General features: G+C 50.3%; 1 protein-coding gene across 1 annotated transcript; it reads left to right on the top strand.

Annotated features, from left to right (window-relative positions):
- Positions 1 to 26,764, top strand: SCNN1G (sodium channel epithelial 1 subunit gamma). The gene is made up of 13 exons (XM_080831668.1): positions 1 to 91; positions 3,631 to 3,978; positions 5,724 to 6,033; positions 7,422 to 7,612; positions 9,003 to 9,106; positions 11,990 to 12,153; positions 20,266 to 20,364; positions 21,991 to 22,108; positions 22,642 to 22,720; positions 22,804 to 22,861; positions 23,053 to 23,114; positions 24,878 to 24,953; positions 25,229 to 26,764. The coding sequence occupies exons 2-13, from the start codon at positions 3,662 to 3,664 to the stop codon at positions 25,589 to 25,591; spliced, it is 1,941 nt and encodes a 646-aa protein (XP_080687794.1). The 5' UTR covers positions 1 to 91; positions 3,631 to 3,661; the 3' UTR covers positions 25,592 to 26,764.
- Positions 26,765 to 27,051: the final 287 nt, after the last annotated feature.

Genomic DNA, 27,051 nt, shown 5'->3' with positions numbered 1-27,051 from the left:
GGCGGCGGGATGCTCTCGCTGTACGCGGAGCAGGGCAGAGCGCACACGGATCGCGCGCACGCGAGCCCCAGACTCTTCGGAACTGAGCGAGGTGAGCCTAGAGCCAGGTCGGGTCGCACGAGTTTGGGGCTCCCAGGCACCGGAGCGGCCGCGGGGCCAGGTGGCTTCTCGGACACGGTCCCCGCGGTCGGCGCCGGAGCTGGCATCAGCCCGGGGCTGCCTCCCGGTGGCCGGGATGCTGGGACACCTTCCCAGGTCAATCCAGGTCCAGCCAGCTCTCTGGCGTCGTCTACGCCGTGGCCTGGGACACGGAGCTGGGGTGATAAGCATTTCTGAGCTACTCAGGAACAAGATCCGGGACTCCCGGAGTGCCGGGCTGCGCCTTGCCTTGTCTCTCCGCGCAGCCCCTGTTCAACCCCCTTTCCTGGCCTTGGTGATACTAGACCGCGATTGTTCCCTTTACCTTCTGGAACGTTTTCAACACTTGAATCGGGTTGGGTTCTCTCCAGCGGCTTCAGCAGACTGACTTCTGCCACAGCACCGTGCGCGGTCGCTCTGCGAGGGTAGGCAGGGGCTGTGCAGTCGCCGGGGAGGAGGTCGGGTCCCGCGCCTAAAACCTGAGGCTTGGGGTCCCTTCCTGGGGCATGGGAGATAGGCGAGGTCGGGGATGAGCCAGTGGGGCAGGTAGAGAATGGCCGTAAAGAGCGGCCCTGGAATTTGGAAAAAAAAAAAAAAATCCTTTGAGTCTTGCTATCTGTGTGGCTTTGGGCAAGCTATCGAAGCACTTTACACCTCAGCTTCCCCTCTCTGTGAAATGGGCACAGTACTTTACTTCATATAATTATGAGCATTAAATAGGTAATGTGTTAAAAGAGCTGCGTGGGATGGCTGGGAGAAGGAAAGGCTCAGTGTATGGCAGCCGCTATTCTTGCTGTTGTTGCTATTGTTATCATTATTATTACTATTTGAGGAGCAGCACAGCTAGTAGTTGAGTGTGGACTCCTGAGTTCAAATCCCAGCTCAGCCACTTTCTAGTGTGACCTTGGACAAACTAAAGTTCTCAGGGTCTCCATTTCGTTTGTATAATGGGGAGAATGAGGATGCCTACCTCAGAAATCTGTTGTGGAAATGAACTGAGTTCATACCTGTGAAGTACTTTAGAGAGTGAATGCTCAGTGTCAGCTACGGGTTCTTCCCAAAGGCATCATGTTTAATCAAGCTGCACAACCTAATAGTAACCACAAGCTTGCTTTGCTTTGAAGCCGGAACACTGTTTGTGTGAACATTTATCTGTTTTGGTGATGAGCCAGATGGGTTCCCTTCTTTCGCCTGTGGTTTGACTGACATGGGTGGCTGATCCACTGGGGTCAAGGTCAGTCCTGGAGAAGGAGCTGATGGGGCAGAGGGACCCCAGGGCTTGTCTTCAGTGAGGAGAGTTAGAGACAGGAGCACCCAGAATCTGTGATTCTAAACATTCCCACAGAAGAAAACCTTCCCTGGGTTGCAGTCTTATTCGACAGGAAATGAAACCTGGATCCAGGTTTTAATTTTTAAAAAGATTGTATTTATTTCTTTGTGTGTGAGAGGGTACAAATGAGGGGAGGGATGGAGGGACAAGCAGACTCCCCGCTGAGTGTGGAGCCCAAGGCAGGGCTCAATGCCGGGTCCCCGAGGTAATGACCTTAGCCAAAGTCAGATGCTTAACCAATTGAGCCACCCAGGCACCCCCGGACCCAGGTTTTTAAAACAAACAAACTTGTTAACTTAATTGCTTTTGGATTGTAGGGAGAAAAGAGGTGGGGATGAGACATATTTTCAATGATAAAATAAGTTACATTCCTGTTGCCAAGAGGCTAACAGCATAATTTTGAGGGTTGAGAGGGTTTTCTCCATCCCAGTAAGGTCCTATGCATCTGGGAGGGGGCACTGCTGGAGGGAGGTAGCTGCCTCTGGACATCTCTCCCTGGCCTCCCCCTCCCCCAGCACTCTTATTTCCTTTACACCATAAACCTGAAACCCACTAACCTCATAAACTTGGAAGCCTCCCAGCTTTGCCTCCAGTTCCCAAATCTGGCCACTATCTCATGGGGTCAGCGTGGAGAAAAAATAACTCGTGCAGTCCAGAACCCTGCCCGAAGAACTTGATGGAGCAAAAGTCCTTGTCCCAGACACAGGCCCTCTGGGGGCATGGGGCCCACCCTCCACATCCTACTCCAAATTAAGCTCTACCCTACTTTGCCTCTGTCACCAATGGCAGGCCCAGGAGGCAGAGTTTCTGTATAACCCCCTCTCCCCCTTTACCAGTGCTCACAGCTGTCTGGAGGCAGTTACACTGACTGTCCAGAGTTTGAAAATTAAATAGCTCAGGATCCTCTCTTTTTCCCTCCTCCTTGGGGAGGGGGCAGCACCCGGCACAACACCAGGCCCCTCAGAAGCATATATGGTGGTGGAGAAGGCTACAAGGTTCTATCTAATCCAGTTCCTTCCCTTACCAGCAGTGTGGCCTTGCATGAACTACTCCCCCTCTCTGAGCTTGTTGAAACACAAAATGAAATCTGCGTAGATTATATGTCTATTTATAGAGAGAGAGACTGTATATATCTATGAGACTAGTGAGAGTTTATATATGATAACCATGAGAGGACTCTCCCTATATATAGACTATATATATATAGCCTACAATACACGTGTATTAGTTTGTTTCTAGAAAGAATGTGGTTGCATGTTGTGAATTTTCTGTAACTGCAGTGCGTCGTGAACGTTGATGAATGTGGTAATTTGCTTTCTATCACTTTCCCCCAAACAAAGCTGTTATTGAATCAAAGCATATTCCCCTAATTAGTGATATCTTAGAATCAAGGAAATATGGCACGATGCCTGGCAAATATTAAGTGGCCAAGAGCTGTGGGCTATTGTTTAGAAGGTGTTCTAGAAACACCAAAAGCTTGACTGTAAAGAGAAGAAGTTAAACAGAAATGAAACAGAAACTCCACTCGCAGGGAAAGCAGCAGGGGAAAGCCTGGAAAACACAGCTGGGAGCCTACCGAACAGGATCTAACTTGGCTGCGGAGCCATTCTCTTGGCAGGTTGTATCTGTCAAAGGTGCAGGGCGATTGCTCGGCTAGACGCTGAGGGAGGCACCAGAGGCAGGAATGCTGCCCTCAAGGGGGCAGGTTGAGGGAAGTGATGGGGGGGGGGGTGTGCTCTAAACACGGCCTCACTGGTAAGAGTGGTACAGAGGCCCATGTGCAGTGCAGAGGGCTCCTGCTCCAGGAACGCAGGGGAAAGGTTCTTCAAACCTGCCCGGTGATCCTCGGGTTAAACCCCACCTAGACCCCACAGGGGGTTGCAAGAGGAGGAGGCAGCCCTTTGGCAGCGGCCAAAAAAGCAAATACCCAGGAAAAGGGGCCTGGGACCTCAGAATGCAGATTTGTCCAGCCCCCGAAGGGAAAAAGGAGGGCGGCCTCCAGGCACCGCCCCGCCCGCAGGGGGGAGGCGGGAGGGGGGAGACGGGGGGAGGGAGAGGGGAAGGCGGGGGGGGGGGGAGGGGGGAGGGGAGAGAGGCGGGGCGGGGGGCGGGATCGCGCCGGGAGCTGGGAGCTCACCTGCTTTGCTTCTCTGCCCCTCCAGCGTGCCTGCCCCTCCACATCCCATTCTCGCCATGGCTCCTGGAGAGAAGATCAAAGCCAAAATCAAGAAGAATCTTCCGGTGAGGGGACCCCAGGCGCCTACGATCAAAGAGCTGATGCGGTGGTACTGTCTGAACACCAACACCCACGGCTGTCGCCGCATCGTGGTGTCCCGCGGCCGCCTGCGGCGCCTGCTCTGGATTCTGTTCACGCTCACCGCCGTGGCCCTTATCTTCTGGCAGTGTGCTCTCCTCGTGGCCTCCTTCTACACCGTCTCTGTCTCCATCAAAGTCCACTTCCAGAAGCTGGATTTTCCTGCTGTCACCATCTGCAACATCAACCCTTACAAGTAAGAGGCAGGAGCAGGGCCCTGGGGGTGGGGGCGGCAGCCCCTCTCCAAGGTACCAGGCGCCAGCCAGGCCGCAGACACGCTTTTTAGAAATCTGAATTCGTTGCCAAACTTGGTGAACTCCCTCTCCCGGGTTCTAAATGTGTACCAAGTTTTCTGTCTATCAGCTGCTCCTGAGGAGGGACTAGCTCGGGATGTACAGCAGGGGGCGGAGGCAGGGGTCAGTTTCACTTGGAGGTTGGGCCTGGAATGGGCTAGGCCTGTCCCCCAGGCCTGGCACCTGAGTGCGTGGGCACACAGGAGCACACACAGCCCCGTTTAGCCATTTCCCGGGAGCCCTGTAAGTTTACACCTCACTCTCCCCAAAATGTGAGCGGGAGGCTGACTCAGAAGTGACACCCAGATGACTTCCGGAAGCATCTCAGCTGCCCCAAACCCTCATCTGAGGGAACCCAGCCCCACTAATTGAGATCGCCAGGCTCTGCACAGGATCAACCCTTGGTCCTGCCCTATTGTCTGCCACGGGGCCTGCTCTTAAATGGGTCACTGGAATCCTGCTCAGGATTATTGAAAACTGATCTGTGAGGCAGGTCTGAATCTGGCAGAATTTGTCCGAGCAGGTGTGGGTGTGGAGAGAAGGGAGGAAGAGTATCAAAGGAAACCAACTGGGCAAAATCAAAATCAGGTCTAAGCCTCATTTTCCCCCTCAGAGTCTTTTGATCCCTCCCCCTCTTCCATCTATCACTTATTCCATAGTCAGACAAGGGGCCATGCAGTGTGCTAGAGTCAGGGCCATGGACCTGAACAACCCAACAGTCTTTGTCCTAATGGAGCTGAGCTGTAGTGGAGAAGCGAAATATTAACAAATACAATTCCACTAATAAACTTAATAGTGAATGTGTGCGCGCGCGCACACACACACACACACACACACACACACACACACGGGATAAACTCAGAATCTCGGCAACCCTCCCATTTCACAGATGAGAAAAGTGAGGCACAAAGAGGCTAAAATAACTGGTCCAAGGTCACAAATCCAGGGCCAGGATGGGGAACTGGACCCCATGTAGTCTGGCTCTGGAGTTCATACACTCGGTCACCATGCTGTGTCGCCAAGTCAGAGAGCAAGGGGTAGAGAGAGGAGAGATGAGGGCAGTTAGGAGGGAGACCAGGACTATCTGTGTTATGAAAATTTAAAGATGGTGTTGTGCTTCACGCGGTCACGTCCTTTGTCATTCTTCTGTGTTTTGGGGGGTTGTCAAGGTGACGGTTCTACCTCTCCCCGCTCCCAGCACTGATTCAAGGGGAATCCGTGGGCAGGGCCAAGTGAGCTCAGTGGAGACAGAGCCTGTCCCCTGGACAGACTTCTGGTTAGCAGGTATTGTCTGCACTGTAATTGTCCTCCCCGTGGCTGGTTTATGGGAGGCACCTGATAGTCACCACTCCAGAAATGCTGGTTGGGGCAAACTCACCAACACACCCTGAGAGCAAGCAGATGGTAGTGGCAGAAATGCAGCCATAAGAAGTCACGCAAGGGTCACCCGGGAGCCTGTCACCGTTTACTTAAGCCAACAGTCACTTTGGATGGGGCAAATCGTGAAAGCCTTGGTTTCCTTGGCCAAGGAGGCAGGAGGGAGTGGGCCCAGGGCTGCCACACATTGACGGGAAGCGGAGGGGAGAAGGGCCAGCACTCTGTTGGGGGAGCTTGCCCTTTCCCTGACGCCTGCTCCCCACCTTGGCAGGTACAGTGTGGTGCGGGACCTTCTAGCTGACCTGGAACAGGAGACCAGAGTGGCCTTGAAGACCCTGTATGGCTTTCCAGAGAATACGTCTCGAAGACGCCGAGAGGCAGAGTCCTGGAATTCGGATTGGGAGGGCACCCGGCCCAAATTCCTCAGACTGGTCCCACTGATGGCTTTCAGTCAGGATGAGACCGGCGAGGCCAGGGACTTCCTCACCGGGCGGAAGCGGAAGTTCAGCGGGCGCATCATTCACAAGGCGTCAGATGCCGTGCACGTCCACGGGTCTAAGGAGGTGGTGGGATTCCAACTGGTGAGATGCGCGTCCTCACCGCTGGGGGGCATGGGAGCGGACGGAGATGGTGGGTCCGGGAAGGTTTCTCCTTTGCCACTGTCTCTGTGGTCCTGTCCAAAGAAATACAACCAGCTCAGGGTGAATTTTCTGCAAGCAACTAAAACTGACTCAGGCAATACTAAGCAGGGAAAAAAAAATGTCTTAGAAAGGGACCAGTAGCTCATGGAAGCTTCTCCAAGGACAGGAAGCAGCGAAGATCCAGGGATCTAGGTGGCAAGAAATGCTGGAGTCATTTCACATATGACTCTGGATTAAATAAACTTCAATTATTTTCAGGCTTTTTGCTAATCCATCCATAAAGACGATTCAAGTCCCATCTTGGGACTATCTGATTGGCCAAGTTTGGGTCACCTAATGGCTAACGGAGGATGAGGCATCATGGTGGACAGTCTCATCAGACTGTATCCAATAGGGGAAAGGACATTCCACTGAAACTAAATTAGGGTGCAGACCCCTAAAGGAACAAAATAGATAACAAGGAGAGGAAATGGCCGAGGATCCCTGCACTACTTGCCTTTGTGAGGGGCCCTGAGGAAGCAGCCATTCACCAAAATCAAATTCCATTAGCGTCCCGGGCAAAGTCAACCCATCACCCTATCTCTCCATGCCCAGACTCCTCTGTGGGATGAGATACCTCCTCTATAACTTAGAGAAGAGGCTTGCCAATTGTGAGACCCTGGGGCACCCTTACAATCCTGAAAAAATGGCCCTTTCTCTTAATCACCGAGCCTTTTCAAGTCTTCCTGGGTATTTTCCTGAGATACCCACCCCGTCATCCCTGAGAGCCAGATCAGGCATTTGAGAGTTTCCAAACTCTGTGTGATGAGAACATCTGAAACATACTACCGTCTCCCTATAAGGCTCTCATTATTTTATATTTCAAATGTTGGTCCTCCCAACTACTCTCTGAGGTTGGGAAGGATGATGTTTTAGCCAACATCTGGCAGGTGCAATAATGGAGCCGTAACGCCTTGCCCAAGATCCTACAGAGAAATCATGCTGGAGTCTGGGCAAGCATCCAGATTTCTAGACTGCTGACTTAATAGGAAATGGCTAGAGGTGTGTGGGAGGTCAGTAGCAATAATCAGCCGTGGCCTCGCTATCTGGAGATGCTAAAGAAACTGGTTTTTCTTCTTATCTGGTAAGCAGTCACAGGAAGTCGTGACCGTGAGACTCTGTCCTCCTCTCAGGCCCTGGAAGTAAGAGGAAGTGCATCCTTGCTTCAGGTGCCCTGCCCACTCGCCCCAAGTGTCTGGTCTAGAGTCCCAGTTCATCATCCTCACCGTCCTGTGGAAGGCGCGTGCTAGTGCCGATGGCCTCAGCCTACTCTCTGCTCTTCTTCACAGTGCTCAAATGACACGTCCCACTGTGCCCTCTACACCTTCAGCTCAGGCGTCAATGCCATCCAGGAGTGGTACAAGCTCCACTACATGAACATCATGGCGCAGGTCCCTCTGGAGAAGAAGATCAACATGAGCTACTCTGCCGAGGAGCTGCTGGTCACCTGCCTGTTTGATGGGGTGTCTTGCGACGCCAGGTCAGGAGAGGGGTCCGCTCCCTCAGCTTTGAGCCCCGGGGCCTGCACCTGCAGCTCCGCGGGGGAGGGCCTGGGAGTGGAAGACGCTCTTCTCACGGTCCCTGTCCTTTGGAAAACAGCTGACGTGGGAGCCAGGCTCTAGAGTCAGTGAGGAAGATAGAGATGGCACAGAGTCAAAGTATCCGTGAATTCATTAAATTACTCATAAACATTTTTTATACGCTTTTTATTTATTTATTTATTTGACAGAGAGAGAGATCACAAGTAGGCAGAGAAGCAGGCAGAGAGAGAGAGAGAGAAGCAGGCTCCCCGCTGAGCAGAGAGCCCGATGCGGGGCTCGAGCCCAGGACCCTGGGATCATGTCCTGAGCCGAAAGCAGAGGCTTAACCCACTGAGCCACCCAGGCGCCCGTAAATTACTCATAAAAACAGAGTGGTTGATGGTCTATGTATAATCTTGGATGCTACCATCATACATACCAGTGATGGAGAACCACTGAGCTAGCACAGAGGAAGAAACAAAGGAAGGAAGGGAAGGTGGCAAAGAGAGAGGAGAAAGGGTCTACATACCGATGGGTGAGCTCTCTCAGCTTTCTGCCTTGAAGTTAACACTCAGACCCCTGGTGGTGACTGAGCAGGGGTGGGACATTCTCGAGTGTTCCTGCCTATCCAGAAGGCTTACTTCATTCTATTTAAACACTAGGCTTTTTTCTTTCTTTTTTTTTTTTTAAGATTTTATTTATTTATTTGACAGACAGAGATCACAAGTAGGCAGAGAGGCAGGCAGAGAGAGAGGAAGGGAAGCAGGCTCCCTGCTGAGCAGAGAGCCCAATGCGGGGCTCGATCCCAGGATCCTGGGATCATGACCTGAGCCGAAGGCAGAGGCTTTAACCCACTGAGCCACCCAGGCACACCTAAACACTAGGCTTTCTATATGCAAGTAGCTATATTGGTCCTTTTGAAGCTGAGTGATTGGAATCATGTTCGCCTGAGGGTTGGGTTCTAAAGCCAACGGGTGATGTGCTTCCTTCTCCGGAGATCATTTCCCGGTATTGGAATGGAAAAAAAGGTCAAGTGTTGGCTGAGAAATTCATAAGCCAAGGAATCCGAGAGCAGACAAATGGCACAAGGAGTGCCACCTTGAGATGGAGACAGAGATGAGAGGATTGAGAGGGAGAACAGAGCGGAGAATAGTCCCGCATTAGTGTGCCTCACGCTGGGTGACGGGCTTTGTCTGTGGCTTATCAGACGGAAAGGTGGAGAAAGTAAGACATTTTCCATTGCCCATAAAAGAGAGCTGGCCCCATAAGCACGGCCCATCCAGCCTTCAGCTCAGACACTCGAGGGGCGGCCCCACCACAGCTCCTTCTGACCCATATTTTTCCTCATAGGAACTTCACGCTTTTCCACCATCCAATGTATGGGAATTGCTACACGTTCAACAACAGAGAGAACGAGACTACCCTCAGCACGTCCATGGGGGGCAGCGAATATGGTAAGGAAATCTGCACCAATGGTGAGCACGCCGGCAGCGGGACAGCTGGGGTGCCCGAGCCTTCCAGAAAGGCTCCGTCTGGCCAGAAACCAGGGACTGCACTTCCCCCCTTGCCGCAGCGTTTCCATCAGCATCCGTGCTGGCTCCTTCTTTCTCGGTGTCTATTTTCCTTTCTGACGTCTCCTCTTTACTTTCGAGAGAGAGAGAGACAGAGCAGCAGTGACATCACTGCAGTAAAACCGCTCTGGTTTGAGCTTGGAGCTGGAACGAGTAACGCAGCGCAGGCAGCTTTCAGATGGACTTGAACCCAGATGTGCGGAGCAGGAGATGAGGGAGGCCAACACACCTTGACCTTGGTAGAGATAACGCAGTTCTGCGCCTCACCGTGTGGCCCCGTACGAGTGACTGCACGTCGTCTGCAAAGTGGGCATCGTAATAACACGCCTGCTCTGAGGCTATGCGGAGGACTTCCCGTGTGTAGCGCTCCCAGTAAGTCCCGGCACACACTGGATGAGTCTGCCCAGGCTGCATAACAAAATATCACAGGCCGAGAGGCCTGAAAAGCACACATTCATGTTCTCTCGGTTCTGGAGACGAGGGGCCCAGGGTCAAGATGCTGGTGAATCTGGCTTCTGGTGAGAGCTCTCTTCCTGGCTCGCAGATGGCTGCCTTCCTGCTGTGTCCTCACCTGGCCTTTCCTCTGTGGCAGAGAGAGAGGGAGGGCTGGTGTCTCCTCCTATTCCCATAAGGACACTAGTCCTATGGGATCCTGGCTCGCCTTATGACTCCATTTAACCTTAATTACCTCCCTAAAGGCCCTACCCCCAATTCTGTCTCATTACGGGATAGGATTTCAACACACGGATTTAGAGGGAGGGGAACACACATGAAACACACAATAAATGCTGGTTGTGATCGTCATTCCTACTGTTGATAGTGTTATGACTATTACCACCAGCTCCAGTAATACCGTGACGACCTCTAGCCCTGCCACCAACCCCGCTCAGCTACTGTGACTGCTGTAGGGCAGGCAGAGACAGTTGGGCCTGGCTTACCCGCAAGAGGAATTTGTGTGAATTCCTAAGCAAATCGAACATGATGTGATACACAGATGCACTCCCACAAGGAACGGCAAGGCTTTGTCATGGAGGAAAACAGTGTGTGGACGCCTGGCCTTTGCATCTGTGTGGTCTGTATTCTTACCAAGACTGCAAGAAACTGTAACTCAGGACACGTACTCTGGTGGGAAGAAGGAGTCTGGGAACTGGGAGCTGAGTTGCAGAGTCCTGGCTCTGCTACCTATGTGCTGTGTGACCTTGAGCAAATCACTTGACTGCTCTGGGCTTCAGTTCCTTTATTTGCAAATGGAATAAGTCAGAATGAACTCTCAAAATTTTCTTTTTCCTTTCTTTTCTTTCGTTCTTTTTTTTTTTTAAGGTTTTGCTTATTTTAAAAAAAAGATTTTGTTTATTCATTTGAGGGAGAGAGAGAGCACAAGCAGGGGGAGCAGCAGAGGGAGAGAGAGAAGCAGGCTCCCCGCTGAGCAGGGAGCCCGATGCGGGGCTCGATTCCAGGACCCTGAGATCATGACCTGAGCTGAAGGCAGACGCTTAACCGACTGAGCCACCCAGGCGCCCCCTAAACTCTCAAAGTTTTCTATTTTCAATCCATATAGGCCCTGCTCATTTGCTCAGTCATTCACCAAACATTTATTGAGTACCTGCTGTATGCTAGGTCCTCTTCCAGGCATCAGAGACGCTATAGTGTCTCTGCTTCCAGGAAGCTTAAATTACAGTGGGGAGAGACAAAGATCAAATGAATGAACAGACACAGAGCCATTTTCTGCTTATAAATCCTAGTGCAGGCAATAAGTAAAATCAAGGAATGAAAGGGAAGGGGGTGCTGGGGTCAGGATGGGGGTTTTATTTCAAATAAGGAGGCATGTGTGACAAGAGTTAGTCAGGGGTGAGAAGATCCATAGAAGAGCATTTGGGTCACTAACAAGTATGAAAACCCTGAGAAGGAAAGGAATTTGATGTGCTCTAGAAGCAGAAGTCCAGTGTGCCAGGAGCCTCTTGAGAGAGCAGGGAGGGGGACAAGGAGGGAAACAGAGGCAGGGCTGCATCACTGTAGGCATGACAGCCACAGTCAGGTTTACGGATTTTATTCCGTGGGATTCCCATGTATCCAATGAGATGCCACTGAAGGGTTTCAGGCAAGGGAGTGACCTGATCTGATTTCCAATTTTACTTTTTCAAAATTTTGAAAAGATTTATTTATCTGTCTGAAAGAGAGAGAGAAGCAGAAGGGCAGAGGGAGAGAAAGTCTCAAGCAGACTCCATGCCGAGCTCAGAGCCCAACGCTGGGCTCCATCTCCTGACCCTGAGATCATGACCCGAGCCGAAACCAAGAGTCAGATGCCCAACTGACTGTGCCATCCAATTTTCCCAGGTCCCTCTGGCTGCTGGGTGCAAGGGTAGGAACTAGAGTAGGGAGAGAAGTTAGACCAGTGATCAGATAGCCCATTAGTGCTTTTCTATAAGGGTTTCAGCAGCCACAGCCCTGCACGTCCCTTTGGATACTGTGCAGAATGCCCCATCTCAAAGGACCATGAGGAGCTGCACGTCTCGGGCTGGGTCGAGGCTCCTTTATTGCTCAGCAGAACTGTGGCAGTGACACTGGGGGGACACAGCAGTGAGCAAGTTGGGCACCAGCCCTCCACCCTGTCTTCTCCACGAAGCTTCCGGTCTAGTCCTGTGCACCTTCTGTGTGTTGAAAATGCCTGCATCTTGATTTGGAGCCTCCCAAAGCAGCTGGAGAGGCAGGCTCCCGCCAGGGAATGTTCACCAAGCCTTTGACCACAGTGGCCTTTTGTCTTCCCAGGGCTTCAGGTCATCTTGTACATAAACGAAGAGGAGTACAACCCCTTCCTGGTGTCCTCCAGCGGGGCTAAGGTGATTGTCCACCGACAGGATGAATACCCCTTCGTCGAGGACGTGGGGACAGAGATCGAGCCTGCCATGGCCACTTCCATAGGGATGCACCTGGTAAGAGAATGATGTTCTGGCTTCTGTAGGGGTGGCAGGGAGAACAGATCTCTTTTTTCAAGGATAACCAATAAGGTATAGCTTATGGAAAAGTGTGTTGGTTTCAAGAGGAAGCAGAGTCTTGGATTTGCTAATAGGTCCCACAGTCGTCATTCCAGCCATTCTCCTGAAGGCTGTTTTTGTATCTCCTGCATGGTTAATGAGGCCACAGGATGCCATTCTGGGAAAGAACCGAAGGAACCTTGCTTGTTGCAAAGACAGACACTAGCAGTTATGGTAACTGTGCTGGGAGCCAAGCATCAGACACTATATTTGTCACTAATATAAATAGAGCAGATGAACACCTTTCTTTCTGGGCCACCTAACTGTGGATGAGGCATGTAAACCACTCCTTAATGGCTAATGGGAAGTCACCGGGCCATCGGAACTCCGTTTAGCCAATCATACTTCCATCAGTTTCACCTCATTCATCAAGAACCTCTTTCTCCCTCAACTCTTTGACCTTCTCTGGCCTCAGTAGGTGCTAAAAACACTCATAACCTGTCAACAGAAGCACATTGGGGCTGTAGACTCGAATCCCTGAGTCAACGATGCCCAATAGGAACAGAAGGGCAAGAAGAGGGGCGTGCCCCGGGCACTCCACTAATGCAATCTTCCTGTTTGAAGGACTGAGGTCTTTTTTTTTTTTTTTTAAGATTTTATTTATTTATTTGACAGACAGAGATCACAAGCAGGCAGAGAGAGAGGGGGAAGCAGGCTCCCCGCCGAGCAGAGAGCCTGACGCGGGGCTCGATCCCAGGATCCTGGGACCATGACCCGAGCCAAAGGCAGAGGCTCTAACCCACTGAGCCACCCAGGGCCCCATGAACTGAGGTCTTTTTATGTCAGTAACTCTCCACCTTTTGTCTTCATCCCTTGCAAGTCTGTCCTCCAGAGCCATGGTTTCCAAACAGGACTGATCGTCGGACTCAGATCCACTGAATCAGAATCTCTGAAAGACGAGCCCAGGTTCTGTGTTTTTACCCAAAAATTGATTGTTCAAGTGACTATTCAAGATGCAGAAAACCCAGGAACCTCAGCTTTAGAAAGCTGAGTAGTTCAACATGAGAGGAGAAGCAAAGTGTGTCTTCCTAAGTGATAGTGAAGCTAGAATGAGAAAAGCTTTAGCCCATCCATAAATGACGGCTTCGTACTGGGTTATAAAGTGATATAGTGAGCACTGGGGCTTGTATATCCATCCATTATTTAACGACTCAACAAGCATTTTCTGAGCGTCTTTATATGCTGGACGCTGGGACCATATCAGAGCGTAAGACACTCACTGTCTTGTTGGAGCTTAGAGGCAGAGAGGATCGATCACAAACAAAAAATTGCACAAGTGATTAATTATAATCATCATCTGTGCTACCAAGGAGAAATGCAGGATGCATGAGAATCTATCGTGGGGCTGGCTGACCTTGGGCTTCCAATGGGGGGAAATGGCAAGTTCAAGGAGTGCTTTCCAAAGGAAGCAATATTTAAGTTGAGACAGCTGAGATGATGAACTGAGTACATGGTGACAGTCCAGAGGAAATCTGTGGCTTCTGTGTCCCCATCAAATGGGACAATCCTGGACAAGAGAAACAATCAAGATGGTTACCTGGAACCTGGGGGCTCTCGGAAGGCACATTCCAATGTGGGAGGTTTGTTTCAAGACGGGAAGTGTTGTGTACCAACCTGGATTGTGGGAATACAGATTGCTCCTCCCCCCCACAAATAATCTTGAGCCCCAAGCTATGAAATTGTGCTTGGAAAGACTTTAGGGTACCACTTAAGGATCTGGGTCATTGATTGTTCTCTTCACCAAGATTGCAAAACTCTCAAATCAGAATAGTGAACATTTCCCCCCAACATTGCCCACGCAGTTTTACCTGCACCCTGAACAGGACTTGGGATTTGCAGTACATCGTATCCTTTTTTTTTTTTTTAAAGATTTTATTTATTTATTTGACAGACAGAGATCACAAGTAGGCAGAGAGGCAGGCAGAGAGAGAGGGGGAAGCAGGCTCCCCGCTGAGCAGAGAGCCCGATGCGGGGCTCGATCCCAGGACCCTGGGATCATGACCGGAGCTGAAGGCAGAGGCTTTAACCCACTGAGCCACCCAGGCCCCCCTAGTACATCCTATCCTTTATCCTTTTTACTACCTATCCTTTTGCCCTCTCGTTCCTTTCCACCCCTTACAGTGTCTGCAGGCTTGGGGGAGAGGATCAAGAGCTTGGAGAAGTGTAAGAACTGAGGAATTCTGCCCTCTGATTTCCTTCTCTGAGCTTAGAACACCCACCACTTTGTTAAGCAAACGTTTTCTTAAACAACGGTGGGTAAACAAAGACAGGGGTGGGTTTTCTGCTATACCTAATTTGAGATGTAGAAAACCAAAGTGACAGAGCAGGGTCAGTCAGCTCTCCTTCTGATTTACGAGCATTTAGAACAACAAAAAGTAATCTTGGGGATTATTAAGAGGTCAACATGGGGTTACTAAGAATAAGTCCAAACAAACTAGACTTCCCTCCTTATTTATTTTCTGTTTACTTATTTTTCTCAATAGGCATGTTAAGCTGGTAGATGCAATCAGTTGGTTAAAAATTTTCCTTCATTTAGTGAGGGACTGTGTGTCCAAAGCACTGGAAATTCAGAGATGAATACAACAGAACACCTGCCTTTAGAGATCTTATCTTTAAGACCACAGGGCTTTGCAATACAGACCCTAGCTCCGTGGGAAGAGAGACATTCTGTCTTGTTACCAGGCTCAGTTCTTAGAACATAATAGATGCTCAGTAAATACTGTTGAATGGGTAGATGGATGTATGGATGGTTGTACAGATGGTGGGGAGCCGCTGAAGCTGAAGGCTTCCTAGTTGATAGATTCTTGAAGGACAAGTGCCAGGCAAGTAGTTTCAGGAAGGGCTAATAAAAGCAAAGGGCAAAGCAGTGACAAAGGTGTCACAGGAAGTATTTTAAGCTGAATAATGAAACTTTCTGAGAAATCTCTTTGGTTGAAGTGTAGTCGAGATAAAGTAATCAAAATACTGGAGGCAGCATCTTTACATAATTCCAGAAAGAAGTGGTGAGGCCCTTAGCTGAGGCAATGGCTGTAGGGACAAGCATAAGTGAATGGAGGCATGGAGGCAACAGGGCTTGACAGCCAAGGTCAGCGAGGAAAGGCCTCACTAAGAGGGAAGTTAGATTGATGTTTAGGTTTTGGCTTGGGCAGTGGCAGGGGACAGAGGTGCTGGGCTCAGAATTAGGAAATGCAAGAGAAGGGATAAGTTTGTGGGGGAAGATGACCACTTCTGTTTGGGACATACCCAAGTTGTTGTGCCTTTGGGGAATCGGGGTGAAAATGTCCAGAAATGCTATGAACCTGGAGCTCAGGAGAAAAATGGAGGTGGGGGTTGGGGGTGGGCATCTAGCATAACTCTAGACTTGGAAATAAATGCTGTCACCCAAGACCCGAGACAGAATGCAAATGCGTAAGGGCTGAACAGAAAGAAAATGGAGAAATAGAAGCAGAGAATGAGAAGCAGCAGCCAGAAAGAATGGGTGCCAGATAAATCAAAGAAGAGAGTTTCAAGGAAAGTATGAACCAACGTGCCAAATGCAGCTGAGAGGTCAGTCAAGAGAAAGGGCAAAAGGTCCTTTCTGGGTTTGGCAACCAAGAGATCACCGGCGGGTTTTGCCAGAGCAGTGTTCAGCAGAAGAAGTGGAACAGAAACCAAAGTACAATGAGCCAGATCATGAATGGGAGATGAGGAAGTGGGCAAGGGCAGACAACTCACCCAGGGTGGTGTGCAGCCAGGTCTCAGAGAGAGCGCAGACTTCACTACCATTGCAAACCCTACTGTTTGTTTTTATCTCAAAACGCACACACACCTCTTTTCGCAAGCATATGCATAACAGGGCTTAAGTGCCCAGCTCCGTACAACAGTTGTGTCATCTCAATGTCTTCGTTACCTCGTCTGTGAAATGGGGATGATAATAATCATGTGACTTTATAGCCTCCTGAAAATTCAATGAGTTGGTTCACATGAAGTGCTTGGAACAGTGCTTCGTCTGTAGTAAGCGTTCTGAAAATACCGGCTGTTACTGTACTTTTTTATTTTTAAGAAAAGAAATGTGACAGAAAGGAAAAATAAGTTGGAAGCGAAAAGAGTGGTTAGGAAAGCTTTTCTTATCCTTGGTGACACTTTCCTCCTTTATGAGACGTTGCTTACTTCCATATATGTAGAAAAAGTGCTAGTTGTTTGCCGTATGTGTTGCAAATATCTTTCCCAGTTTGTGCTTTCCTTTCGCTTTTCTTTATGCTGTTTCATATGCAAACATTTCAAATGTTTACATAGTCAAAATCTTTGTCTTCTTCTTTAGTCTTTATGCTTTTTGAGGCTTTTTCTTCCTTGAGATCATATACTGAGCTGAGTTACCTTCCAGTTATTTTATTATTTCAATTAATACTTTAATCCACTGGAATGTTTTTTCTGCAGGACGTGAAGTAGAGATAGAATTCACTACTTCCTCCAAAGAGTCAACAGTAGTCCTAACTTCATATATTGAGTCATTATTTTTCTTTTCTCTTTTGATTAAAAGTATAAACTTTGCCATGCACAAATAAATCTTATAATTTATTATAATATAAAAACAGAACAGAAGCAAAAAGAGAGTTAAACCACCCATAATTCCATCTAGGACATCATGCTGCCATCTGGTCTTTTCCCTGGCACAGTTCATACCTATAAAGAAGTGAGCGGGGGCGCCTGGGTGGCTCAGTGGGTTAAGTCTCTGCCTTCGGCTCAGGTCATGATCCCAGGGTCCCGGAATCGACCCCACTGAGCGGAGAGTCTGCTTGTCCCTCTGCCACCCGCCCCCCCCCCACCGCCGCATGCTCTCTTTCTCTCTGTCTCTCAAATAAATTAATGAAATCTAAGAAGCTGAGGATTCCTGTGCAAATGCCGGCCTCCCCCAGGATTCTAAGAAGGAAGCAGATAAGATCTGGTTTGATAAAAATGGGCCCTGTTGCCCACACGTATACTCACAGAGACTTAATCACGCCTACATACACCCATGCGTGCATGCACACACACACACACGTCTCGCACATACACATGTACACACCAACACACAGGTGTGCTCACACATATATACACAAAACTTGCATCTGTTCACATACATATATACCCATTCTCATTTCTGTGTCCCCAGGGGTCAGGGACAGATCAGCAATTCTGAAAAACCGATGGTAGAGTGGAGAGTGAAGGGGAAGGAGGGCGGGAGGGAGAGAAAAAGAATGAGACAGAGAGGGAAGGCTGGAGTGCCCGCCCCACCGGCCTCACCTCCCCACCCTGCCCTCCGTGCTTTAGGAAGCAACCTGAATACCCCAGGGGCTCTCAGTTCAATAAGCTCCTTACAGCGGACTCAAAAGCATAAAAGTCAAAAGATGATTTCTCACCATCAGTTCTCTGCAAGTGGCCCACAGGCTGGTCCTCAAAGTGGACAGAGCTCCGGCCACCTTTGCCAGCTGTGGCCTCTCCAAGTAGACCCTGTCACTTAGATGCCAGGGTCTTGTACTCCCTTCCCCATGCCCACCCCAGGCAGGTAGAGCCTGTAGTCACCGCCACACACTGGGCTCCGGGACAGCTTGGCTGGACTCGGGCGCTTGAAGGAACATCTGCCCAGCGAGCCTGAAGCTTGGGGGAAGCTCAGAGTGGCACTGAGTTGAAGTGCCCTCCAGGGAAACCACAGTCAGCACTTCGTACCCCAGGCATGTACAGCCCTGGCATGTTCTAGAGACTCTAAATTTGTTAGCCATCCAGCTAGTGGAGAAATGAAATAAGTCTGTTTATTTTGTACCGACAAGGAAAGATACTCCCTCTGTTGTTAGTGGGAAAGCAAAGGGAATGTACGAGAATGTATCTGCCTGTCCACTTGTCTCTGTATCTGAGATCAGGTCTACTCCTCTCCTAGGAAAGACAGGAGACCACACGGTTGCTTTCCCCTTTGCTTCTGTTGTCTAAATGTTTTAAAATGGGCACTGGTCATCGCCCTTGAGGTCCCTGAAGTTAATTGAGGGAGACTAATGGTCACCAGATGGATTATGATACAAACAAAAGGAGATTACAGCTACTTGAGATGTCTACATTTTCCACCTAGCTCAAACTCCTTGATTCCACCTCCCCCCCCCCATTATCTTTCTGCCTATCTGGTCACTCTTGAGCAGAAAAAAAAGATTTTCTTTCCTCCAACAAATCTGTAATCAATTTCCCCTTTTCTCCCATTCTCAGAAAACAAAAAGAAACAAACAAACAAACAAAAACCAAGGAACGTGGCTATAAACTGGTCACAATTAATATTCAATTAGCATTGCCCCTTGGGAGATATTATTCTTTTTTTTTTAGTCTTTTCATATGTGATTTATTAAAAGCATATATATATATTTCCAATATGAATCATTTTGTCACTTTCAATGCCTACATAGGATTACATGGTAATGGTGGTACCATAATTTATTACATTTAATTATGGAACCCATTTTAGGGTTATCCAGGGAAACAGAATCTATAAGTTAACACACCCCCAAGTATACATGACAATCTAAATATTCTGAAGTTAGGAAATTCCATGAGGTTTTATCTGTACTTGGTATACCTTCCATGATGTTTACCTAAAACACAATTTTCCTTCACAATTTTAAGCCTCGTATCTTTTCCTTGTCATTATCTTCAATCGTATTTTCTTTTATTGTTTCTGTTCTCCCTGTTTATACTCTCTAGGATCCCTGATATATGTACATTCAAGTCTATTCGTTTTCATCTGTGTCTTTTTCTTCTGATTTTTTGGAGAATTTCTCACATTTGCTCTTCTAACTCACCAGTTTGATTTGATAAAGTGTCCAATTTGTTATTCAGTGGTCCCACTGGCATTTTTTTTCCTTTTTTATTTTTTATTTTTATTTTATTATTTATTTATTTATTTATTTATTTTTTAATTGGCGTGTCTGGATTGTTCATTTGCAGTGACAAATATTAAGCTAGAGCCAAACTTAGTAAACCACAGTAAAACATTATTTCATAAGGTTTTTATTTTTTTTTAAGATTTATTTATTTGACAGAGAGAGATCACAAGTAGGCAGAGAGGCAGGCAGAGAGAGAGAGGAGGAAGCAGGCTCCCTGCAGAGCAGAGAGCCCGATGTGGGACTCTATCCCAGGACCCTGAGACCATGACCTGAGCCGAAGGCAGAGGCTTAACCCACTGAGCCACCCAAGCGCCCTTCATAAGGTTTTTGAACTGGGAGTCACGTTCTCTCACCTCCTCTTATCAGGGTATCATTCCATTCTATGGGGCATTCCTTGGCCCTCTCTAAGAAAGTCAACTTTTCCAAGTCAGCTTCTGGGACCAGAACACAAGAGGATAGGAAATGGGTCCTTCCCTAGGAGGAGAATCCCACAAAGCAGACAGCCACTGTTCATCTTTTTTCCCTCTCCTGCGCCCTCCCAGTGGATTCTCTAATGGCCTTTTTTTGAAATCCAAATCCAAATAGAGATTTCTCAGCCTGACATAGGAGGCTGCCACGAGTTGGCCTTACCCCCCCGCCTTCTCGTGCTGCCTTCCAGCCACCCCCACCCTGGTTCCACCATCCCTCAGCCTTTGCTGTTGCTTCTGCCTTATCCCCTTCCTCCACTTCTTAGCAAATCCAGCTCTTTCTTGCCATTCCTTGTTGAGCCAGCATGTCCCTTTCTCAAAGGCGTCTTCCTCAATCGCTCTGGACTGTGCTCCTTCCCACAAACCCTCCAGTCCCTCTTCCCAGTTTCACTGATCACTGGCCATAATTATCCAAAATTATCTTATGCATTTATTTGCCTTTTGGCTGTCTGTCTACCTCACTGGAAAGTAAGCTCCAGGAGAGCAGGGAGCTTGTCTCTTTTGATCATTGTTGAGTCCACAGTGCCTAGAATAGCCCCAGGCACCTCTTAGGGGCTCAAGAAATATTTGTTAAATGAATGACTAAATGCTCAGCTCGCAGGGGTTCCCTCGCCTGGGCCCTGGGGCAGGGTAAGACTGAATGTGTGCTGCTGTGATTACAGACGGAGTCCTTCAAGCTGAGCGAACCCTACAGCCAGTGCACGGAGGACGGGAGCGATGTGCCCATCAGTAATATCTACAACGCAGCATATTCCCTCCAGGTATGGGCGGGAGGGGGCGCGCAGCCCTGGGTTGTGGCTTGGACACAGGAGACAGTTATCTATAGGCTGGGGTGTGTCTGGGACCAGGAACTCTGGTGATAATTCCTGGGGTTCATCCAAAGACCTCAAGAACAAACAACACCAGTTGGTTCCAGTCCTCTCCAATCCGTCCGTAACCAGAGCTGAATTGATTGAGGTTTGCGTGGAACACAGTGTACAGCCGAGACAGGCCTGCTTCCTAAATAGGCCTTGGCAGGTGAGGGACGGGAGAGAAGCAGTCTGGGAGAGGTGTTGGCTGAGAGGTCAGGAGCCTGGTTTCTGGGCCCCTCATGCCCCTTGCTCGCTGATGTCCTCGGATAAGTGATGTCATTGTCAGCAATCACCGGGGTAGGTAGGTTTGGGTCTGCAGCTACGAACTGGCAGCTCCCAGGCCCCTTCCAGGCCGCACACCTAGTTTTCTTCTGGCCTGGATGGTGTTTAAAAGTCAGGGAATTTCATAAGAAAACCTAGATTTCCAGATTCTCTTGAAAAACAAGATCTGGCAACATCAGGCCCATAGCCCTGCAGTGTAAACAGTGGGCGGAGCTGCCCTGTTCAAGGACGCACGTGTTCTCATTCCCCCTAGTCCCCACTGGCCCCTAGTGTATTACCTCTGTCACTGGCCCCTGAAAGCATTTGGGTTTGCAACCCCTGAGTGTGACCATCCGTTATGCCTTCTCTTACAATTCTGGGAGTCTGCAGTCCCCCTCCTCCTGGGATGCTACAGTTAATGAAAATCACCCCAGTAGAATAAAAAAGGGTGGGTATTCCTACGCCCTGAGTCCTCTAGCTTACATCGGAGCTGAGCTGAGAGGTGGTAGGAATGCTAAGTGAAAAGAGACTGTTAGTCAAAGAATGTCTAATTATAATAGAAATACAATCAAACTGAATTCAAGACCCAAAGGAAAGGTCAGCTCATTGGAAAGACACTCCTGGATAATATTTAGCGAGAGGCTACCATGTACCAACGCCTTACATATGGCGTTGCATTTCGTGCTCACAACAACCTCGTGAAGTAGGTACTGCTATACTTACTTCAACAGTGTAGAAACCAGAGCATCAGAGAAGTTAAGGAACTTGCCTGAGGTTACATAGCTGGGGTGTGGCAAATCTGGGATTTGGACAGGAGTAGCCTGCCTGCAGAGTCCTCCCCCTGAGCTTGTATGCTATAAGCTTTGTTGACTCGCTGGTAGCTTATGATCCCTAAGGATCCAGCGTGGAAGGACTGGTTGAGAACAGAAAAGTCAGGGACTCTGTTTCTCTCTTGTTTCTTGGCATCTGCTCTGATCTGATGTCCCCCACCCCCTTGTGTTGGCACTCAAGTTACTGGGAAAGGACCACCCCAGATGTGGCCCCAGCTCAGCCTATTCTCCACCTCTCGGTTAATCTGAATGCTCACTTTTCTACCTCAGTCCCTTTGACTCCAGGGCCACCCCTGGCCTGGTCCCCTGTGCCACAAGGGGCACAATTATGCGGTCTGCCGAGGCTGCGGGAAGCCAGCCCCCTGGATGTGGGTTGCGCAGGGAGGGAGCTCTCGGGCGTCCATGTGCAAGGAGGTGAAGGGAACCCCTGGGTCTTGTCTTTCAGATCTGCCTTCACTCGTGCTTCCAGACGAAGATGGTGGAGAAATGCGGGTGCGCACAGTACAACCAGCCTCTGCCTCCAGCAGCCAACTACTGCAACTACCAGCAGCACCCCAACTGGAGTGAGTGAGACCCGCCGCAGGAGGGGGGTCCCCCCAGCCTCGGCACCAGCCTGTGTAGGGCCTTTTGCAGGTGGGAGGTACTGAGAGAGAGATCAGAAAAAGGGTTTTACTCCGGTCCTCAAGCCTGGCTTGAATTCCACTCTCTGATTAAGGACCAAAGGTTGAACCCCAGCCTGTGCTGAGAGGCTGGCCACCTCTGTCAGCTCCAAGAGGCAGGAACCACAGATGGAACCCTTTCAGGGAACAGATAACTGAGGCTCAGGGTGGTTAAGCAACTTGTCCAAGGTCACACAGCCAGGGAGTAACAGAGCGAGATTCAAAGCCAGTACTGCCAACCCGGCAACATACATCCTTATCCTCCACAGTATTCTGTCTCTCAACATGACAGAGCAGCGTTTGTCTCCAGAGAACCAGTGTTTGTAGCAAAGGGGAGGAAAAATCACTACAAGGAGACTCTGAGGGCCCCATGGGTGACCCCCCTGGAAAAGTGCGGTGGCCCCGAAGCTCATACTGCCCTCTGCCTTGTCCCCCAGTGTACTGCTATTACGAGCTGCACCAAGCCTTTGTCCGGGAGGAGCTGGGCTGCCAGGCCGTGTGCCGGGAAGCCTGCAGGTGAGTGGGCCTGGCAGGACGGAGCACCCAGGGCTGGGCCGGGCTGGGCCGCCCGTACTCACTCTGTGCCCCTTCCCCCTTAGTTTTAAGGAGTGGACACTGACCACCAGTCTGGCACAGTGGCCATCCGTGGTTTCTGAGGTAAGTTATGCTGCCCTGTCTTTACCCTCACATCCTCAGCCGGGAGCCTTATGTCCCGCGTAGGTCCTCTGGCCTCGGGTGGTAGGGGACAGGAATGTACAGGGGAGGCTGAGAAGGGAGGCACAGGGGCTGGCCCTGCGCTCTCTAGACATCCCCAGATCCCCAGGTCATTCCTTCTTTCTCTATCACAGAAATGGCTGCTACCCATTCTCACTTGGGACCAAGGCCAGCAAATAAAGAAGAAACTCAACAAGTAAGCAGACCCCGCCCTGTTTCTTCTGCCTCTGCCAGCCCTGGGCCCCAGCCTCCCCACCTGCTTCCTCGCTGCCAAACGCTCTCTTGTTCGTTCACTCATTCCTTTATTCAACAACTATCGATCAAGCGCGTGTCCAGAGCCAGGCCCTGCGCTAGGTCTGGGGCTCTCAAAGGCTTTGACCAGAGCCCGCAATATCAAATGGTTTTCCACTGAATATATACATGAGATAAAAGTCTCATGGAACAGCACTTCCTTATGATTTGCCAAGCACTCGGGCTGATCTTCAGACACTGCAAGCCGGTGTAGCCAACCCAGCTGTTTATATCCATCCCAGTGACCATGGCACCATTCGGAATGATTAGTGCTCGTATCAGTTGACAAAGAGTTTGAACATCTCTGTGGCTGCGATTGATATTTCTTATCCTATTTTGCTTTGTCAAAGGCACGGGTCATGGCTTAGGAAATTGATTTCATGGCTTCCTGATATATCTTGACCCAGTTGGAAAAACACTTCTCAGAGCTATGCAGCTCCTGATCCCACTTAAATTTTCCATTGGACGTCAACATTCGCTTCCTGGATCTGCCATTCACTTCCAAGAGAGCTTTAGCAAAAATCAGCCAGGCCAGAGTTCAGGCAGCCTAGGGGATGAAGACAAAGGTGTGAGATAGGGTGTACGTGACCCCGTATCTCTCTAGGCCCTTCTCATCTCTACAGGGCCCAGTACGGGGCCTGGCCCCCGTGGAGGTTGGGCTAGCCTCCAACATTTACCGAATATCCACTAGGTGCCAGGTGCTGTGTACAGTGTTGGGGGTGACAAGATGACCGAGCAGACAGGGTGGTTACGGTCTAGCCATAGAGGTAGACTTTAGCCAAGCCACTGCAGACTCTTAAGCCAAGCATTGCAAGCCGGTGACCCCTAGACCAAAGCCAGCTCCAGAAAAGGAACCTGTTACTTCTGGCTTTCCTTGAAAGATAAGTTCTGGAAATAGAAAACCTCCATTCTTCCTAGCACTAAAGAGCTGAGTAACAGCTGCCCCTTTGGAATAAGCATGGGCTTTCCAGTTTGCCACAATCCTAGCAGGAGGTCATTTAGTAGAGCGGCTAATGGCATGGACTTTGAAGCCAAATTCATCCAGGTCTGAATACTGGATCTGCCAGTGACCAGCAGTGCGTTCTTGGCCACGTTACTTAACCAGCCCGGGTCTTGGGTTCCACATCTGTAAAATGGGGACGATGAAAACAGAGCTACATGGGGTTGTTGTGAGCATCAAACAAGTGAATTCACGTAAGATGCTTGGAATGGTGGGTGGCAACACCAGAAGTGTCCGTTAAAGGCTGGCTGTCGTTATGGTCATTATTATTTCCTTATACCCAGCCTACCTCGCTCGTGTACATTACCTGTGTGTCCCTTGCACATATTTAAGATTGCAATCAAACAACCGCAATGTCAAGGTTTAATGAAGAACAGGGTGCTAGGGGGTGCTAGGGGAGCACAGCTGGGTGGACTGACTTAGTCTGGAGGGTAGGAAATGGTTCTAGAGGGAATGAATGGCCTGAACAACCAGGCCCAGGCTGGAAACGTGCTCTGGGGCACAGAAAGAGCCCTGGGGGACCAGGTTCTAAGACCCCCAGGGAGTTCAAGGCCTGGGCTATGCTGGGGTCTGGGCAGGAGGGAGAGAGTCATGCTAAAGCGTTGGTCATCTGGTAAAATGCAAAGGCACTCAACTCACCTTGGCTCTGCCTGTTGGAATTTCTGCAGGACAGACTTGGCCAAACTCTTGATATTCTACAAAGACCTGAACCAGCGATCCATCATGGAGAGTCCCGCCAACAGTGTGAGTAGCTTCCTTCTGGAACCTGTCCGGGGTCTGCAAACGTGCCCATCTGCCCAGATCCAGTCTGCCGGTGATCCAGTCTGAGCTGGTAGGGCCGCCATAGGCCAGCCAGGCCTGGGATCAGTGTAGGCAAGAGGAAGAGGGGACAGAAAGCCCTCCAAACCCATTCAGGGCCAGGACTCGCCAGGAGCTCCCTTGGGAATCGGGGGGTCCCTGCATGAGACCAACTTGGGAGGAGGGACCCTCTTCACAATATGGCTTGGCCTCCCTTGCAGATCGAGATGCTTCTGTCCAACTTCGGGGGCCAGCTGGGCCTGTGGATGAGCTGCTCTGTCGTCTGTGTCATTGAGATCATTGAGGTCTTCTTCATTGACTCCTTCTCTATCATTGCCCGCCACCAGTGGCAGAAGGCCAAGGAGTGGTGGGCCAGGAGGCACGCTCCCCCCGGGCCTCAGGGCCAGGACAACCCAGGCCTCGATATAGACGATGACCTGCCCACTTTCACCTCCGCGTTGCGCCTGCCTCCAGCCCCAGGGACCCAGGTGCCGGGCACACCGCCTCCCAGATACAATACCTTGCGTTTGGAGAGGGCCTTCTCCGACCAGCTCACAGACACCCAGATACCAGCTGAGTCCTGAGGCAAGGAGGTGAAGAGAGATGTAGCTAGGAGCCCCAGCCACGGTCTGAGAACTTAGACCCTGTCTCCTGCATGTCGAGGGGACCCTTGGCACCCCTCTGGGCTTTTCAGAGACAATGACTAAAAGTCTCCTTTGACCAACAACATGGTACCTGGGTGTGTGCAGAGACCCCCCTGGACCCTGCCCAGCCACCCTCACAGCCGCCCAGGGTGAGAAAGAGCCGGCCGCCCAAACCCCTCGCACATCTGCTCCAGAGAGAGATGGGGGTCGAGGAAATGGTGCCTGGCCAGCCGCAGGCCAGAAGGAAGCCTGACAGAGATTTCACTAGATCTTGAGAGAGAAAGACTCCTCCAAAGCTGCAAGCCAGGAGTTTCACCCACTCCTCCGGCCTGGGTTGGGGCCCAGCCGTACAACCAGAAGTAACAAGGGTGGACAGCCACTGCCTAGTGCCAAAGCCAGGAAGAAGCACCAGCCCCGGAGCTGGGGCTGTTTGCGAATAAACTGTTCTGAGTCTCTGACATTGGGGCAAGGTCTCTCCTCTGTGCCCTCAGGCAGGGAGCTGGCCCGAGGTCCTTGGAGTGTGTGGGGGTGGGGGCGAGTGCAGTGGGGGGAGGCCTGGGGGCATGACGAGCTCCTCACTCTGGGAGCAGGGGTGGGGCCACGTTCTGAGCAGCTAAGCCAGTGCCCCGGGCCCATTACCCAAGCACAGAAAGGCCCATGAAAGGGCCTTGCTGGACACCCCTGTCCAGCGGTGGCCCAAGGCGCAAAGGATCATTGGATAACTCGTCGCATCCTCTCTTCCTCCCAGGCAGGCCACCCCGCCCGCTCACGGCCTGCCTCTCCCCAGCAAGCCGACTTACCGCAGGCAGCCATTCCTGGACTCACACTTTCCAACGTGATAATGCCTAACATGTATTAGGCACACAATAGGTGTCCAATGATAGCTCAGCAGCAGCGTGCTGAGTGCTGTTCTAAGCACTTACAGACAATACTGTCGGGGACAGCAAACCGCAACCCGTAGGCCAGATCCTGTTTTTGCTCATGACCTAGGAATATTTTTTATTTCACTTTTCTCAATGGTTAAAAAGATCAGAAGACGACTCTTTTGTGACTCATGAATATTATACAAGGTTTCATTTTCAGTGTCCATCAATAAAGTTTTATTGGCACATACCCATGCGCACTCATTTTCATATTACCTGCACCTGTGTTGGCGCCACATCTGCTACCATCCGAGTAGTTGCCACAGAGACCCTAGGTTCGCAACGCGTAACGTATGTATCCTCTAGCCCTTGACGGAGAAAAATCTTCCAAACCTTGGATTGGCACATTAAGGGGGTCTGATTATCCCATTGTACGGCTGCAGAAACTGAGGCACAGAAAACCTAAGTTAGTCACCCCAGGTGCCACAGCTAGGAATCTGCAGAGCTAGGATCTGGACCCAGGCTGTCTGGCCCCAG

The sequence above is a fragment of the Martes martes genome (assembly GCF_963455335.1).
Source record: "Martes martes genome assembly, contig: SUPER_18_unloc_1, whole genome shotgun sequence".
Taxonomy (NCBI): domain Eukaryota; kingdom Metazoa; phylum Chordata; class Mammalia; order Carnivora; family Mustelidae; genus Martes; species Martes martes.
The sequence above is the reverse complement of the archived record's forward strand: the minus strand, read 5'-3'. Positions and strand labels throughout refer to the sequence as shown.

What these genes read in the sequence shown, in the direction of transcription:
- SCNN1G (XM_080831668.1), top strand. Translation starts at nt 3,662, where the DNA reads ATGGCTCCTGGAGAGAAGATCAAAGCCAAAATCAAGAAGAATCTTCCG. An exon ending in CTTCCATAGGGATGCACCTG is followed by an intron (nt 12,154 to 20,265) that starts GTAAGAGAATGA and finishes CTGTGATTACAG; the next exon opens with ACGGAGTCCTTCAAGCTGAG. An exon ending in GTGTGCCGGGAAGCCTGCAG is followed by an intron (nt 22,721 to 22,803) that starts GTGAGTGGGCCT and finishes CTTCCCCCTTAG; the next exon opens with TTTTAAGGAGTGGACACTGA.